The sequence below is a fragment of the Propithecus coquereli genome, unplaced genomic scaffold, assembly GCF_000956105.1.
Source record: "Propithecus coquereli isolate 6110/MARCELLA unplaced genomic scaffold, Pcoq_1.0 Scaffold5, whole genome shotgun sequence".
Classification (NCBI taxonomy): Eukaryota; Metazoa; Chordata; class Mammalia; order Primates; family Indriidae; genus Propithecus; species Propithecus coquereli.
The window spans coordinates 13,724,125-13,742,149 of NW_012150840.1; the positions used below are offsets into that span (position 1 = coordinate 13,724,125).

The window sequence follows — 18,025 nt, forward strand, 5'->3', positions numbered from 1 at the left end:
AAACCTAACTATATTTAAAGGAAAAATACCTTACTTTATGATTATCATGTTCTGTTTCCTCAGTTTTCTTTTTTAATAAAGGAATTTCTAACATTTTTTCCCCTGAACTCAAAAGCAGTACTGTGGTCTTTTTGTTTTGTCAGCTTTATTTCTACATCATCATGTGCTTGTCACTTAATCCCCATCAGTCTGTGAGGCAGGTGTCATCTTCATTTTCTAGATGAGGAAACTGAGTGTCAGATAAGTTCTTTGCATAGCAAATGTACAGCTGGGGCTTAGTATCCCCAAGTCCAGGGTCTTCTCCCTTTGCTAAGCTGCTTTCCTTATATCTATGATTCCTCATTTTACTCGGGCACAGAGCCATTTCTCCATCGATTTCTGCCACTTTGCAATCAACCCAGTAGAATGTACATTTGTGTATGTTCATAGTTGCACACAGTGTTGTGTGATTTCAGGTGCATCATGAATTCCCTAAAGCCTGTCCAGGCTCTCTGCATGACAGTAGCCCCAGCCACAGGGAAATAAATGGCTCTTCTTTTACCCACATAAGCTTTCAATATTTTCTGTATCATGGCCAGGTGCAGTGGCTCACACCTGTAATCCCAGCATTTTAGGAAGCCAAGGTGGAAAAATTGCTTAAGGCTAGGAATTTGAGGCCAACCTGGGCAAAAGTGAGAGATCCGTCTCTACACAAAATTTAAAAAATATTAACTGGGCATCTGGGCATGGCTGTGGGGTGTGTGAGTCTAAGGCAGGAGGATCGCTTGAGCCCATGAGTTCAAGGCTGCAGTGAGGTATGATTGCACTACTGCATTCCAGCCTGGGCAACAGAGCAAGATTCTGTCTTTAAAAAGCAACAACAAAAAAAAGAATTCCTAGATTTGGTGGGATTGGTGCATGTTTCAAGGCACCATCTGTTAGAAATATATAAAAGAGTAGATCTGGAACCATGCTGAAGCCCTGGCCTTGATTCAGCAGTACGGTTTTGGAGGAGGAATATGAATGACAACTAGACCCAGAATTCCTACACCCCTTCTCTTGATTATTAACAATGTATATGTGATTTTCCCCTTGAGAAAGTTGATCATACAAATGGGGTCATTCTTGTTGTCTACAACTAAACAGAGTTGAGGGCCCAAGGGAAAAAAGCACTCAGGGCATACAACATTGCTCCAAGAATGTAATTCTCTGCAAGCCTGGCTGCTGAAACTGCCTGTTGTAACCTGAAACCAGTTTTATGTAATGGCTGCTAAAACAACCTGCTGTGACTCCAAGACCAGTTCTACCCAACACTGTAAGTCACCAGTAAGAGCTTGCCAACTCCCCAGAACTTTACTAGAGCCCGTAAACTTTCTTTCAGAATGATACATAGCATTTCTCCTTCTAATAAAACCTCAAAGCTTCTCTGTCTTCAGACATTCCAAAGACAACCCATTCTGTGTATAAGCCCCAAATTGGAATTTCTGCCTTGCAAATAAAACATTTTAAATTTAGAGATTTACTTCTATATTTTATTTTATTTTGACACATTCTTCTCAAGTCTGAACAAATTTTTAAAAGTTGAAATCATATCAAGTATATTCTCAGACCACAGTGAAATAAAGTTAGAAATCAATATTAAGAGGAACTTCAGAAACTATATAAATATGTGGAAATTAAACAACATGCTCCTGGATGATCACTATGTCAACAAAGAAATAAAAACGGAAATTTAAAATTTTTTGAGAGGAATGAAAATGAAAACACAACATACCAAAACCTGTGGAATACATAAAAATCAATGCTAAGAGGGAAGCTGATAGCATTAAATGCCAATATCAGAAAAGTAGAAATTTACCAACAAATTACCAACTTAACATTGCATCTCAAAGAACTAGAAAAACAAATAAAAACCAAACCCAAAGTTAGAAAAAACAAAAGAAATAACAAAGATCAGAGCAGAACTAAATGAAATAGAGACCAAAAGAACGATATAGAAGAGATCAATGAAACAAAAGTTGGTTCTTTCAAAAGATGAACAAAATTTATAAACCACTACCTATACTAACCAAGAAAAGAAGATCCAAAATAACATAATCACAAATGGAAAAGGAGACATTACAAGTGCTGTCAAAAGATCATCAGAGAGTATTATGAACCAATAAACACAAACCAGAAAACCTAGAGGAAATGGATGATTTCCTGAAAGCATACAACCTCCTGAGATTGAACCAGGAAAAAAAAAAATAGAATTCCTCAACAGACCAATAATGAGTAGTGAGATTTGATTAATAATAAAAAATCTACCCCCCAAAACCCATGACCAGATGGATTCACAGCTGAATGCTACCAAAAATACAAAGAAGAACTAATACCGATCCTCTTAAAACCATTCTAAAAAAAAAAAAAATCAAGGAGGAAGGAATTCTCTGTACATAATTCTATGAGGCCAGTATCACTGTGATAGCAAAACCAGTCAAGGACACAACAGAAAAAGAAAACTACAGAACAATATCCCTAATGAACATAGACTCAAAAATCCTCATAAAATTCTAGCAAACTGAATCCAACAGTACATCAAAAGTATAAAAGACCATGATCAAGAGCGTTTTATATAGCAGGGATGCAAGCATAATTCAACATACACAAATAAATATGATACTTGACATAAACAGAATTAAGGACAAAAACCATATGATCATCTCAATAGACACATAAAAAGCATTTGATAACTTCAGCATCTCTTCAGCAGTGATGATAAAAATCCTCAATAAACTAGACATAGAAAGAATATACCTCAAAACAATACAGGCCATATATGACAAAGCCACAGGTAACATCATGCTTAATGGGGAAAAGTCCTCACGAGAGCAATCGGGAAAGAGAAAAAAATGAAAGGCAACCAAATTGGAAAAGAGGAAGTCAAATTATCCCTGGTGACTGATGATATAATCTTATATCTAGAAAACCCTAAAGATGTATAGAAATTAGTGGTGTTTGTATATGCCAGTAACAATCTAGCTGAGAACCAAACCAAGAAAGTGATCCCATTTAAAATAGCTGCAAAAAAATAAAATACCTAGGAATGTACTTAACCAAGGAGAAGGCAGATCTCTACAAAGAAAACTACAGAACACTGATGACACAAACAAATGGATAAACAGCACATCATCATGGATTGGAAGAATTAATATCATTAAAATGACCACACTACCAAAAGCAATCTACAAGTTCAATAAGATATCTGTCAAAATACCAACATCATTTTTTGCAGAATTAGAAAAAAAAATTCGATAGTTAAAATGGAAGCAAAAAAGAGCCTGAATAGCCAAAGTCATCTTGAGCAAAAACAACAAAGCCGGCGGCATCCCATTGCCTGACTCAAATTATAGTCTACGGCTATAGTAACAAAAACAGGAAGGTACTGGTATAAAAATGGGCACATAGATCAATGGAATAGAATAGAGAACCCAGATATAAAGTCTCATACTTACAGAAAACTAATCTTTGACAATGTTGACAAGAAGATGCACTGGGAAAGGGATACTCTTTTCAATCAGTGGTGCTAGGAAAACTGGATTGCCACATGTGGAAGAATGAAACTGGACCCCCAGTTCTTACCATATATAAAAATTAACTCAAGATTCACCAAAGACTTGAATGCAAGACCTGAAACTATAAAAATACTAGAAGAACATATAGGGAAAACTCTTATGGTCATTGGTTTAGGCAAAGAATTCATGACTAAGACCTCAAAAGCACAGGCAACAAAAACAAAAGTAGACAAATAGGACTTAAAGTATAAAGCTTCTGTACCACAAAATAAATAATCAGCAGAGTAAACAGATAACCTGTGGAATGGGAGAAAATATTTGCAAACTATACTTTGGATAGGGGAGCAATATCTAGTATTTACAAAGAACTCAAACAACTCAACAACAACAACAAAACAAGCTGTGCATGGTGGCTCTTACCTGTAATCTTAGCGATTTCAGAGGTCAAGAAAGAAGGATTGCTTGAAGCCAGGAGTCTGATACTAGCCTGGGCAACATGTGAAACTCTGTCTCTAGAAAAAGAATTTTTTTTTTTTTCCGAGACAGAGTCTCACTGTTTTGCCCGGGCTAGAGTGCCGTGGCGTCATCCTAGCTCACAGCAACCTCAAACTCCTGGGCTCAAGCGATCCTTCTGCCTCAGCCTCCTGAGTAGCTGGGACTACAGGCATGTGCCACCATGCCCGGCTAATTTTTTCTTTATATATTTTTAGTTGTCCAATTAATTTCTTTCTATTTTTAGTAGAGACGGGGTCTCGCTCTTGCTCACGCTGGTCTCGAACTCCTGAGCTCAAACAATCCGCCCGCCTCGGCTTCCCAGAGTGCTAGGATTACAGGCGTGAGCCACCACGCCCGGCCTAGAAAAAGAATTTTAAAAAATGTAACCAGGTATTGTGGTATGTGCCTATAGTCCTAGCTAATCAGGAATCTGAGGAAGGAGGATTCTTTGAGCCCAGGATTTTAGGCTGCAATGAGCTATGATTGTACCACTGTACTTCTGCCTCAGTGACTAGTGAGACTGTGTTTCTAAAAAAAACCCAATTTCAAAAAGTGGAACAAGTGACTACTACATCAGATCCACAGAAGAACACAGGAAGCATGAAAAAGCAAGGAAATATGACACAACCAAATGACTACACCAATTGTCCAGTAACAGATCCCAATCAAAAAGAATTCTTCATAATACCAGAAAAAGAATTCCAAATATTGATTTTACAGAAACTCAATGAGATGCAAGGGAAATCTGAAAAACAATACAAAGAGATGAGAAAATCAGTTCGGGATATGAATGAGAAATTTACCAAGGAGATAGATAGCTTTAAAAAAAAAAAAAACTGAACAGAATTTCTGGAGTTGAAAAATTCACTGAAGGAAATACAAAGCACATGCAAAAGCTTCAAAAACAGACTAAACCAAGGAGAAGAAAGAATCTCAAAACTTAAAGACATGTCTTTTGAAATACTCCACTCAGACAACAATAAGGAAAAAGAATGAAAAGGAATTTGAAAAGCCTTTGAGATGTCTGGGTCTACATAAAGCAACCAAACCTAGGAACTATTGGTATTCCCAAAGGGGAAGAGAGATCTAAAAGTTTAGAGATCCTATTTAAGGAAATAATCCATGAAAACTTCTCAGGACTAGCAAGAGTTGAACATTCAGTTACAGGAGGCCCAACAACACCCAGGCAAATGCATTGCAACAAGGACTTCGCCACGGCATATTATAATCGGAAGGACCACAGCTGAAGTGAAAGAGAGAATTTTAAAATTAGCAAGAGAAAAAAGCATCAGGTCAAAGGGAAATCTCATCAAACTAACAGAGGACCTGTCAGCAGACACCTTACAGGCCAGAAGAGAATGCGGTGGCATTTTCAAAGTGCTGAAAGAAAAAAAAAAACTGTTAGCCAAGAATTTTAACTCCTTCCATAATAAGTTTTATAAATGAATGGGAAATAAAGTCTTTCCCAAACAAACACTGAGAGAACTCATCACCACTAAATGACTCTATGGGAAATGCTGAAAGGAATCTTTTTTTTTTTTTTGGAGACAGAGTCTTATTGTGTTGCCTGGGCTAGAGTGCCGTGGCGTCATCCTAGCTCACAGCAACCTCACACTCCTGGGCTCAAGCGATCCTCCTGCCTCAGCCTCCTGAGTAGCTGGGACTACAGGCATGCGCCACCATGCCCGGCTAATTTTTTCTATATATTTTTAGTAGAGACGGGGTCTCGCTCTTGCTCAGGCTGGTTTTGAACTCCTGAGCTCAAACAATCCGCCTGCCTTGGCCTCCCAGAGTGCTAGGATTACAGGTGTGAGCCACCGCGCTCGGCCCTGAAAGGAATCTTAAATATGGAAACAAAACATTCACCATCATGAAAACATTCAAAAATATAAAACTCACAGGTCTTGTAAAACAATTACACGAAGGAGGAAGAGAATGGAACTAAATGACAACATGACAGAAGTTCAGCAAACCACAAAGACAAAAAGGAGAAAAAGAGAGAACTTGTAAAACACAACAATCAAATAACAATATAACAAGAAAGCCTCATATGTCAATATTAACTGTGAACATAAATGGATTAAAAGCCCACTTAAAAGATGTAGATTCTCAAATTGGATAAAAAATCATGATCCAACTATATGACCCTTAAAAGAAATTCACTTTACTCATAAAGACACATATAGACTGAAACTAAAGGGGTGGAAAAAGATATTTCGCACAAATGAAAATCAAATGTGAATAGGAGTAGCTATCCTTATATCAAATAAAACAGACATCAAATCAAAAATAGTAAAAAAAAAAAAGACAAAGAACTTCATTATATAATGACAAAGGGATCAATTCAGCAATCTTAAATATATATGCACCCCAAATCAGAGCACTCAGATTCACAAAACTAATATTGCTAGACCTAAAGAAGACAGATGCAACACAGTAATAGTGAGGGCCTTGAACACCCAACTCATCACAGACAGATCATCAGGACGGAAAATCAACAAAGAAACATTGCGCTTAAATCGGACTTTAGACCAAATGGACTTAACAGACATTTACAAAACATTCCCCCCAATATCTACAGAATATACACTCTTTTCATCAGTATGTAGAATACTCTTCAAGATAGACCACATGTTAGGCTACAAAACAAATATTAACAAATTTTAAAAACTCAAAATCATATCAAGTATCTTCTCAGACCACAGGAGAATAAAGCTAGAAATCAATATAAAGCAGAACTTCAGAAACTATAAAAACACATGGAAATTAATATGCCCCTGAATGATCACTGGGTCAACGACGAAACAAAGATGGAAATTTAAAAATTTTTTGAGAAGTGCCAGATGCAGTGACTCACACCTGTAATCCTACCACTTTGGGAGGCTGAGGCAAAAGGATCACTTGAGCCCAGGAGTTTGAGACCAGCCTGAGCAACATAATGAGGGGAAAAAAAAAAAAAAAGCTGGGCGTAGTGGCCTCCCTGTAGTCCCTGCTACTGGGAAGGCTGAGGCAGGAGGATTGCTTGAGCCCAGGAGTTTGAGACCAGCCTGAGCAACATAATGAGGGGAAAAAAAAAAAAAAAGCTGGGCGTAGTGGCCTCCCTGTAGTCCCTGCTACTGGGAAGGGCTAAGGCAGGAGGATCAAGTGAGCCCAGAAGTTTGAGGTTGCACTGAGATATGGTGATGCCACTGCACTCTAAGCCAGAGTGAGACCCTGTCTGAAAAAAAAATGTTTTAAATGAATGAAAATTAAAACACAACATACCAAAATCTGTGGGATGTAGCCAAAGCAGTGAGAATATAGAAGTTTATAGCATTAGATGCCAACCTCAAAAATGTAGAAAGAACACATATTAACAACCGAACTTTATACTTCAAGGAACTACAAAAACAAGAACAAACCAAACCTAAAATTAGCAGAAGAAAAGAAATAATAAAGATCAGAGTAGAACCAAATGAAATAGAGAACAAAAGAACAATAGAAAGGATAATTGAAATGAAAAGTTGGTTCTTCAAAAAGATAAACAAAATTCATAAACTACTAGCTAGACTAACAAAGGAAAGAAGATCCAACTAAACATAATCACAAATGAAAATGGAGACATTATAACTGATACTACAAAAATACAAAAGATCATCAGAGACTATTATGAACAAATAAATGTTCACAAACTAGAAAACCTAAAGGAAATGAATGAATTCCTGAAAGCATAGAACCTCCTGGGATTCAACCAGGAAGAAACAGAGCTCCTGAACAGACCAATAACGAGTAATAAGATAGAATCAGTAATAAAAAATAGCCCAACAAGAAAAAGCTCAGGACCTGATTGGTTCACAGCTGAATCCTATCAGATATACAAAGAAGAACTGGTACCAAACCTACTGAAACTGGTCCAAAAGATTGAGAAAGTAGGAGGACATCTTCCCTAACTCATTCTATGAAGCCAGTATCACCCTGATACCAATGTCAGGAAAGGACATGCAAAAAAGGAAAAGTGCAGACCAATATCCCCCATTGCGCAACAATGCAGAAATCCTCGACAAAATATTCACAAATCAAATCCAAAAGCTCATCAGAAGGATAACTCACCATGATCAAGTGGGTTTCATCCCAGGAATGCAAGAATGGTTCAACGTATGCAAGTTAATAAATGTGATTCACCATATAAACAGAATTAAAAAGAGAAACCATATGATCATCTCAATAGGTGCAGAAAAAGCATTCAATAAAATCCAGCACCCCTTCATGATAAAAACCCTCAACAAACTAGGCATAGAATGAACATACCTAAAAATAATAAAAGCTATATATGACAACCGACAACCAACATCACACTGAATAGGGAAAAGCTGAAAGCATTCCCCCTAAGAACTGGGACATGACAAAGGTGTCCACTGTCACCACTTTTATTCAACATAGTACTGGAAGTCCTAGCCTGAGCAATCAGTCAAAAGAAAGAGATAAACAACATGCAAACTGGAAAAGAGGAGATCAAAGTATCTTTGTTTTCTGATAATATGATCTTATATATAGAAAACTCTAAGGACTCCTCCAAAAGACTCCTAGAATTGATAAATAAATTCAGTAATGTCTCAGGTTACAAAATTAATGCACACAAATCAGTAGCATTCCTATACACTAATAACAGTCAAGTTGAGTGTCAAATCAAGTACTCAATTCCATTTACAACAGCTGCAAAGAAAATAAAATACTTAGGAATATACGTAAACAAAGAGGTGAAAGATGTCCACAAGGAGAACTACAAAACATTGATGAAAGCAATCACAGATGACACAAACAAATGGAAATCATGGATCAGAAGAATCAATATAGTGAAAATGTTTATATTGCCCAAAGCGATTTACAGAGTCAATGCAATTCCCAGCAAAACGCAATGTTATTTTTCTCTAAATTAGAAGAAATAATCCTAAATTTCATATGGAATCAAAAAAGAGCCTGAATAACCAAAGTAATCCTAAGCAAAAAGAATAAATCTGGAGGCATCACATGACCGAACTTCAAATTATACCACAAGGTGATAGTAACCAAAACGGCATGGTATTGGTACAAAAGTAGACACATAGATCAATGGAACAGAACAGAGAACCCAGCAATAAAACCATATACAAACAACCAACTGATTTTTGACAAAGCACTCAAATACGTACACTGGGGAAAGGGCGCCTTATTCAGTAAGTGGTGCTGGGAAAATTGGAAAGATGTATGTAGAAGAATGTAACTGGACCCATATCTCTCACCATATGCAAAAATTAACTCAAGATGGAGTAAAGACTTAAATGTAAGATCTGAAACCATAAATTCCAGAAGAAAACATAGGAAATACTCTTCTAGATATCGGCCTAGGCAAAGAATTTATGACTAAGACCCCCAAAGCAAACACAGCAACAGCAAAAATAAATAGGACTTAAACTGAAAAGTTTCTGCACAGCAAAGGAAACAATCAACAGAATAGACAACTTACAGAATGGGAGAAAATATTTGCAAACTACACATCTGACAAAGGATTAAAATACAGAATCTACAAGGACCTCAAATATTTAATAAATTCACAAGCAAAAAACAAATAACCCCATTTAAAAGTGGGCAAAAGACTAGAACAGAATATTTCAAAAGATATACAAATGGCCAACAAATAGATGGAAAAAAATGTTCAACATCACTAATCACCAGGGAAATGCAAATTAAAACCACAGTGAGGTACCACCTTATTCCTGTCAAAATGGCCATTATTAAAAAGTCAAAAAACAATACATGCCGGCATGGATGCAGTGAAAAGAGAATGCTTATACACCGTGGGAATAAAAATTAGTACAACCTCTATAGAGATCAGTATGGAGATTCCTCAAAGAACTAAAAGTAGACCTACCATTTGATCCAGCACTCCCACTACTGGGTATCTACCCAAAGGAAAAGAAGTCATTGTATCCAAAAGATCCCTGCATCTGAATGTATATTGCAGCGCAATTCACAATTGCAACGATATGAAATCGCCCTAAGTGCCCATCTACTGAGGAGCGGATAAAGAAAATATGGTATACATATACCATGGAGTACTACTCAGCCATAAGAAGGAATGAAATAATATTTTTCCAGTAACTTGGATGGAACTGGAGATTATTATCCTAAGTGAAGTATCTCAAGAACAGAGAAACAAATACTGTGCGTTCTCACTTACAAGTGGGAGCTAAACAATGGGTATATATGGTCACACAAAGTGCTATGATACACATAGGAGACTAGGAAGTGGAGGGAGGAGGGGAGGGGAGGTGAAGGATCAAAAATGATCTATCAGGTACAACGGACACTATTTGAGCAACAAATACACTAAAATTCCTGATTTCACCACTATACAAAAACCACTTGTATCCCCTAAATCTCTTGAAATAAAAATAAAAATAAAAACTGCATTCAGAATGGTGTGGCATTGGGAACCAGTCAGGTTCTTCTGCAAACACACACATACTGATCTTCTGGCCCCTGTGGCATTTAGCCCTGGAATACACCTGAGACTGTGCTCTATAAAACGTGAAGAATCTACATGGAGAAGCATCCTTGTTACAAATACATAAAGGCTTACAGACCGAAAGAACAGATCTTGAAGTAACTTAAAACCTCCACAATACACAGAGAGGGGAGGGGGGAAAAAGAGGGAAAGGTAGCTCTGCCTAGGGGCTGTACTAAATACCTCTAGTTCAAGAATTACATAGTAAAGTCCTCTTTTTTTGGAAATGGGGGAGAGGTTGTCCCTAGCCAGCCTGCATGCTCAATGACCAGAAGTTAAGCCAGATACTGACATTCACATGCCCTATAGATTTACAGTTTATTCAGTCACTTCCCTTTCAGGACAGACCCCCAAGTGGATGCCAGAAACTGCAGACAATACGGAATGCTACATATACTATATTTTTTCCTATACAGACATACACACAAATTTAATTTACATATTAGGCACAATATTCTTGCACTTGGGGTCATTATTAAGTAAAATAAGGGTTACTTGAATGCAAGTACTGCAATACCTCCACAGGGGATCTAATAAACCAGATGGCTACTAAGTGACTAATAGGCAAGTAACCTATCTACACAGGTCAATACTCTGGAAAAAGGGATAATTCACGTCAGGGCAAGATACAGTGGGACAAGACAAGATTTCATCACGCTACTCAAAGCAGCACGAAATTTAAAACTTATGAATTGTTTATTACTGGAATTTTCCATTTAATATTTTTAGACCACAGCTGACCACCAGTGACTAAGACCACTGAAAGTATGTATGTAGGGGTTATGAAAATTCACTTACCTATACACATAGGATTTGTGCATTTTTGTAGTAACATATACTTCATTAAAAGCTTTAAAAAACGTTGTCATAGACCCCGTGAAGGGGCTTGATGTCATCTACCTCTGGTTTTACCACGAATACATTGCAGTAACTTTCAGTCCAAGTGAGAGTGGTGTGGGGCAGGTTGGGGCCACACCCAGAACCTCTGGACTTCCCTTTGGCCCCGCCCCGGGCCAGAGGAGCCTGGTTCCTTTTGCCTCAGAAGAGTCAAGGCCCTCGGGTCCACAGGTCTGAAGTGACCAGACCGCCTCTCCCGCCGGCTCAGCCACCGACCGCTCCCAGCGCCAGGGGACGCCAGATCCCGCGAGGACACTCGGCGCGCTCGCCACGACCTTCCACCGGCCTGAGGATTAGGCTGACCTGCTCCCGGTCCGCGATGACGGCCACGCTGATTCTGGAGCCCGCGGGCCGCTGCTGCTGGGACGAGCCGGTGCGCATCGTCGTGCGCGGCCTGGCCCCCGAGCAGTCGGTCACGCTGCGCGCGTCCCTGCGTGACGAGAAGGGCGCGCTCTTCCGGGCCCACGCGCGCTACCGCGCCGACGCCGCCGGCCAGCTGGACCTGGCGCGCGCGCCCGCGCTGGGCGGCAGCTTCGCGGGGCTCGAGCCCATGGGGCTGCTCTGGGCCCTGGAGCCCGAGAAGCCTTTCTGGCGCTTTGTGAAGCGCGACGTGCGGACGCCCTTCGCCGTGGAGCTGGAGGTGCTGGACGGCCACGAACCCGAGGCCGGGCGGCTGCTGGGCCGGGCGGTGCACGAGCGCCACTTCTTGCCGCCCGGGGTGCGGCGGGAGCCGGTGCGCGCGGGCCGGGTGCGCGCCACGCTCTTCCTGCCGCCAGGTGAGCGGGGGCTGCGGGAGTGTGTGACGGTCGGTGGCCTCCGTGCTGCTCTAGCTGAGGTTTGGCTCCGGAGCAAGGTCAGAAAAGCTGGCATTGGATGTCAGTGGCGCTCAACAAAAATGGAGCATTTTGGCACCAGGTTCTGCACTGTGTATACTCTATAATCTCTATAATATCCCAAAGAAGTGGGTGTTGTTATTCTGCAGATGACAAGCTAGGGTCAGATTGGTAGGTACATTGTCCTCTGCTATTAATCACTCCCCTTCAGGTCCCTGCAGGCATTAGCCCGACTGGTCTTAGGCAAAATGCTGATGGTCAAGGAGGCTATTGCCATGTCCCCTTCTCTAGTGTCCTGGGCACACTGGGACCTTCTCCACTTCTTCACGGCCCTCTTTACTGCAGATCCCAGTTCAGACTTCACTGCCTTCTCATCTAAAGCCATTTCTGGGTATTTCTTTTTCTTTTCTCTCTTTCTAAATAGACAGTTGACATATCAGGACACAAAAACACAACATAAAGCTTTGATTCACATTCTTAATTCTATGGCCAATCCTCCAACAGAGCACTCTTGATTCCAACACTGTCTGCAAGGTGAAATCCCTCCTTACGCGATGTGTTCATTAACGAAAGACTTTGTTACTCCCCCTTAGGATAACCTAAAGATTCTTAGAATCTTGCAAATAACTTATCACAGAATCATCTGGAGGGTCAAATCATCAATCAGAAGGTACTCTGTGTTTTAGATTTTTATCTCCCCAAGGAGCTTGTGTCCCCCTTTTCAGTAGTGACTCAGGCATCTGCTCTCTTTAAGTTATAGGAGCCCACTAAATAATTTAGAAGGGTGCGTAAAAGGAAAGCAAATTCTTAAATTGTGTAATACCTTTCCTCTATCATATTCCGTTCTCTAGGACCTGGACCCTTCCCAGGGATCATTGACATCTTTGGTCTCGGAGGGGGCCTGTTGGAATATCGAGCCAGCCTTCTGTCTGGCCATGGTTTTGCCACGTTGGCTCTAGCTTATTATGACTTTGAAGATCTCCCCAAGCAACTGGACAACATACACCTGGAGTACTTTGAAGAAGCCCTATGCTACATGCTTCAGCACCCCCAGGTTCTCCCATGTCCTTTATTTAATCAGTCTCTCTAGAAACATCTCCATGGAGGGTGTCACCTGTACTAGGTGCAATGATGCTGCTCTATTCTTTTGCAAAGGAGATTTCTTCCGGAGACTTCCTTGGTTGAAGGTGCCTATTGTTAATATTTCCACTTTCTCTGCCAGATGGATTCATGGTATAGTATTAATCATAAAATCCATGTGAGATTCAATTTAGTAATAATAAAATTCTTTTTGTAATGCATATTGAACTTCTAATAGTATCTTTGGATGCTTGTTTTTTAATCTTTAATTTTTTGATATCAGATTATGTTCTCAGATTTTCATCAGAACTTGCCCACTCTTTTGAGAAGCTAAGAACTTCTTATTTGGACACCTTAGTCTTGCTTTTTAAGAATTTTCCAGTATATGTGGATGGGGTCTGATGAATGATTCACATCTTGGAACAGAACTTTGTCCACATAGTTGGATACACAGCCACATTAAGACTTGGATCAGGCCTACCTGAATGAGGGCCTGTACTTGACAGTCTCCATGAGGCTGAGCCTTCTCTAGTAGTGATCCCGTGGAACACATCAAATATGCCAATGAGTTTAAGATTTGTTTGCCATGTGTTCAGCTACATATTTAATACATGAGAAGAAACTCCACTGTCAGATGAGGTTAATTCTCTTGTGGATAATTCCCAGCTTAATGCTAGTAGCATCTGTAGTTGCATTTCAGAAATATATTTTTGTGTTGGATGAGTTCTTGACTCTTCTCTCTTCTTTTCTTCCAGGTAAAGGGCCCAGGCATCGGGCTTTTGGGCAGTTCTCTAGGGGCTAATATTTGTCTCTCGATGGCCTCATTCTTGAAGAATGTCTCAGCCACAGTTTCCATCAATGGATCTGTGTTCAGTGGAAACAGAGGCATACATTATAAACAGACTAGCATCCCACCATTGTGCCATGACCTGAGGAGAACCAAGGTAGCTTTCTCAGGCCTCCTGGACATTGTGGATATACATAATGATACGTTCGGAGGGTGTGAGAACCCCAGCATGATTCCAATAGAGAAGGCCCAGGGGCCCATCCTCTTCATTGTTGGTCAGGATGACCACAACTGGAGGAGTGAGTTATATGCTCAAGGAGCCTCTGAACGGTTACAGGCACATGGAAAGGAAAAACCCCAGATCATCTGTTACCCTGGGACTGGGCATTACATCGAGCCTCCTTACTTCCCCATGTGCCCAGCTTCCTTTCACATATTACTGAACAAACCTGTGATCTGGGGTGGGGAGCCCAGGCCTCATTCCAAGGCCCAGGTAGATGCTTGGAAGCAAATTCTGGCCTTCTTCTGCAAACACCTGGGAGGTACCCAGAAGACAGCTATCCCCAAACTGTAATGCATTTGTCTGTTGTTGACCTGAGAGATTCAAGGTCAGATTGTAGTCTTCAGTAACCCTGTGTGAATCGGATATGTCATGGATAACATTAAATCCACGTCTTTGCCGTTAATGGTGTATTTTAGGTAACTTTAGTAAATAAGTTTTGTCATCAATTTTACTAATGTAACACTTCTGGAAGATTCAGCTGTATGTATAATAACACAAAAACATAAAAAGTATCTCTCCTTTTAAAATTTGTGTTTTCTTCCAATTTTTTTCAGTTAATGTTTTAAGCCACAGATGAACTTTGAAGCTGTTGACTTTCTCTGTCACTGTGAGAGAATGGTCATCTAATGATTGCTTTTGAGCTACTGGTAGTAGGATACAGTTGTCTTTCGCCAAAAGAATAGAGAGAGGTGTTGATATAAGGATAGGCCACTGACCTTTTCATTAGAGATGTCAGAGAAGAATCCTTTGAGAGGAGTAATTGGGGGCATCTGTCTCTAGAAGAGTTAAGTCTAAAGACTGCTCCATGAATGAATGTCCCTCTCATTTCCTGGCTCTAATAACAGACCTTGGAAAATCACAGAGTGATAATCTTAGAGGAATCATTTCTCACTTTGTCATCAGGCTACAAATCACCATTAAGTATATTTGAGGAGATAATGGCTGAGAATTTTCCAAAACTTTGTCAAAGACATCAAGCCACATATTCAAATAGCACTATAAACCCAGGCACAATAAATACAGAGAAAACCCTATCTCATACTTACCACAGTATGTGGTAAAGCAGTAAAACTGTTCATGGAATTTTTAAAACATACCTGTACATTCTTTGACATTTCTCCTATAGGTGGGAGACCTATGTCCCTTTCCTTCAAGTCTGGATGGACTTCTGACTGCTTCAATCAGTAGAGTAGAGCAGAAGTCATGCTATGTGACTTCACAGGCTAGGTCATAAAAGGCCATGAAGATTCTACTTTGTTTGCTGGGAACAGCTACTTTGGGAGCTTGAGCCACCATTTGAGAAGCTTGTCTACCTTGAAGCTGCGATGCTGTGAAGAAGCCCCAAACACCCAGAGAAGCTAACTGTTGGCACTTGGCTGACAATCCCAGCTGAGGTCAGCCTCTGAGTCATCTCAGCCCAGGTGCCAGACATGTGAGTGAGAAAAGCTCTAGATGATTCTACCCCCGCCTGTTTGCATCTTCCCAGTGAAGGCTTCAGATAACCTAGAGCAGAGCAGAGGTGTCCCAGTCAAGCTCTGTCAAATTGCAGATTTGTGAGCAAAAGAGATTGTTCATGTTTTATGTGACTATGTGTTGAGGTGTGTTTCAGTTATCTATTGTGTAACAAACCACCCCAAAACATAATGGATTAAAACAATAACCATGTATCCTACTCAAGTCTGCAAAGTGGACAGGACTCAGTGGGAGTGGATCACTCCTGTTCCAAGTGGCGGTGGCTGTGGCAGTTGGAGAGGTTGGAGGATCTACTTTCATGGCAGGGATGTTGGTGCTGGCTGCCAACTGGGAACTCAGGCAGGGCTGTGGGTTGGGGGGGTTCTAAATTTCTTTCCACCTGGGCCTTTTCATTGGCTACTTGGGATGAGTTTCGAGAATGAGCATCCCAAGACAGCAAGGCTGAATTGCATGGCCTTGGTTTGACATAATGTTGGAAGCTACATACTATCACTCTTGCCATAATCTATTGGTTAGGCAGTCAAAACGCTCACCAAAGTTCAAGAAGAACATAGAGTCCACCTCTTGAATGGAGAATGGCCAGCTTGTAGAAGAGCATGTAGAATGGGAAATGTTGTAGCCATCTTTGGAAAATAGTATCTGCCTTCTGGCTACACATTCCTCCCACATGTCAAATGTACACATCCTTCCACTAAACCTCTTCTACCCCCCACAAATCTCATTTCAATACAGTAACACACTGAGGCTTAAGTCCAAGATCTCAACATCTGTATCAGGTCTAGGTACAGAAGAGTCTCCTCAGAACAGTTCCTTGGGTACAGCTCCTTGAGTATCATTCTTCTGAATCTGAACACTTTTGAAATAAAGGAACAAGTTAAGTGTCCTCAGAGACATGCATAAGACAACGCGGGGAGAGGTATAAGATAACCCCCATAGACATTCCTGTTCAAAAGTGGAAAATGGGAGGCACACAGCCATCACTGGCCCTTAGCCACTCTGAAATCCGCCTGAGAACATGCTGCCAATTCTTTCATCAGTACTCAGTTTACTCTCTGTAAACTGAGTTGTTTACAGTTACTGAGTTGTTCTCTGTGGCTCTTGGTCACACTCTCTGAGTTGAAATCTCTATTTTCCATAAGAAAATGAATTAGCAACTAAATAGCCTGCTCAACCTGCTTCCTAGGTGGAAAGGATTGGCAGCCCAGAGTTCTCTTTTTATTTTGCACTCCCCCATCCCCCTTTAGCTTGAGGTCATAGTGCTTCCACCAGAACACTTCTCTTAAAAACTTTGGGGGTCTTCCAAAAATCTCAGTGGGGTTCACTCCATTAGATGGTTCCTGGCTATAAATCTGTTGGAGGTAAGAACAGCCCTATCTTGGGCTCCCTGTGAGGATGCTGCAGGACAACACCCTTAAGATTCCCAGAGTTTTATTTTATGGACAGGCTCAGTTTGGCACACTCTTGATCTCTTTAGAGAGCCTTTTGTCTATCTAAAATTTTTAAAAATTTTCTTAGAGCTGGGTCTCCCTATGTTGCCTAGGCTGGTCTCCAACTCCTGGCTCAAGCAATCCTTCTGCTTCCTCCTGCCTCAGCCTCCCAAGTAGTGGGGATTATAGGGGCGAACCACTGTGTGCAACTCCGAGCGCTTTATTTCTCATAAAGGGTTGTAGCCTACAGGCTAGCTTTTTCCCAGGCTTGGAAGTGTAGCCTAAGGTCTGGGCACTTTGAAGCAGGGAAGGATTAGACAGGAATTTATGATGAACGGGTTGGCCAAGCATATATATTTAACAGGTTACAGGAAGAGATTGATTCATGAAGGGGGGACATGCACATGTGTAATAATGAAACATGCATGTCACGTGCATTTCATGTTCACTTTGAGATGGAAACTCAACATTTAAATAGATTAAAAGAAGGCTCTATAAAACAAAGGCAAAACAGGACACAAAGGTATCTGGGGAGTAACCTTTGTAAACCAGTCAGTACCAGTCCATGATCTGTCATCTCTTATCTAGAATAAATACCAGTCAGTTGTGTAAATCAGCGGCAGAGCAAGTCTCTCAGAGTGGTTTCTGGCTGGGCATGGTGGCTCACACCTGTAATCCTAGCAGTCAGGGAGGC

At 40.6% G+C, this 18,025-nt stretch overlaps 1 protein-coding gene across 1 annotated transcript; it reads left to right on the forward strand.

Moving 5' to 3' along the window:
- Positions 1-11,484: 11,484 nt before the first annotated feature.
- On the forward strand, positions 11,485-14,834 carry LOC105819889 (acyl-coenzyme A thioesterase 4). The gene is made up of 3 exons (XM_012656234.1): positions 11,485-12,224; positions 13,133-13,335; positions 14,117-14,834. Exons 1-3 carry the CDS (start codon positions 11,768-11,770, stop codon positions 14,720-14,722), a joined length of 1,266 nt encoding a protein of 421 aa, XP_012511688.1. The 5' UTR covers positions 11,485-11,767; the 3' UTR covers positions 14,723-14,834.
- The last annotated feature ends 3,191 nt before the right edge of the window (positions 14,835-18,025 follow it).

Coding starts and splice junctions, on each gene's coding strand:
- LOC105819889 (XM_012656234.1), top strand. CDS start 11,768: ATGACGGCCACGCTGATTCTGGAGCCCGCGGGCCGCTGCTGCTGGGAC. Junction 12,225..13,132: donor CACGCTCTTCCTGCCGCCAG/GTGAGCGGGGGC, acceptor TCCGTTCTCTAG/GACCTGGACCCTTCCCAGGG. Junction 13,336..14,116: donor ACATGCTTCAGCACCCCCAG/GTTCTCCCATGT, acceptor CTTTTCTTCCAG/GTAAAGGGCCCAGGCATCGG.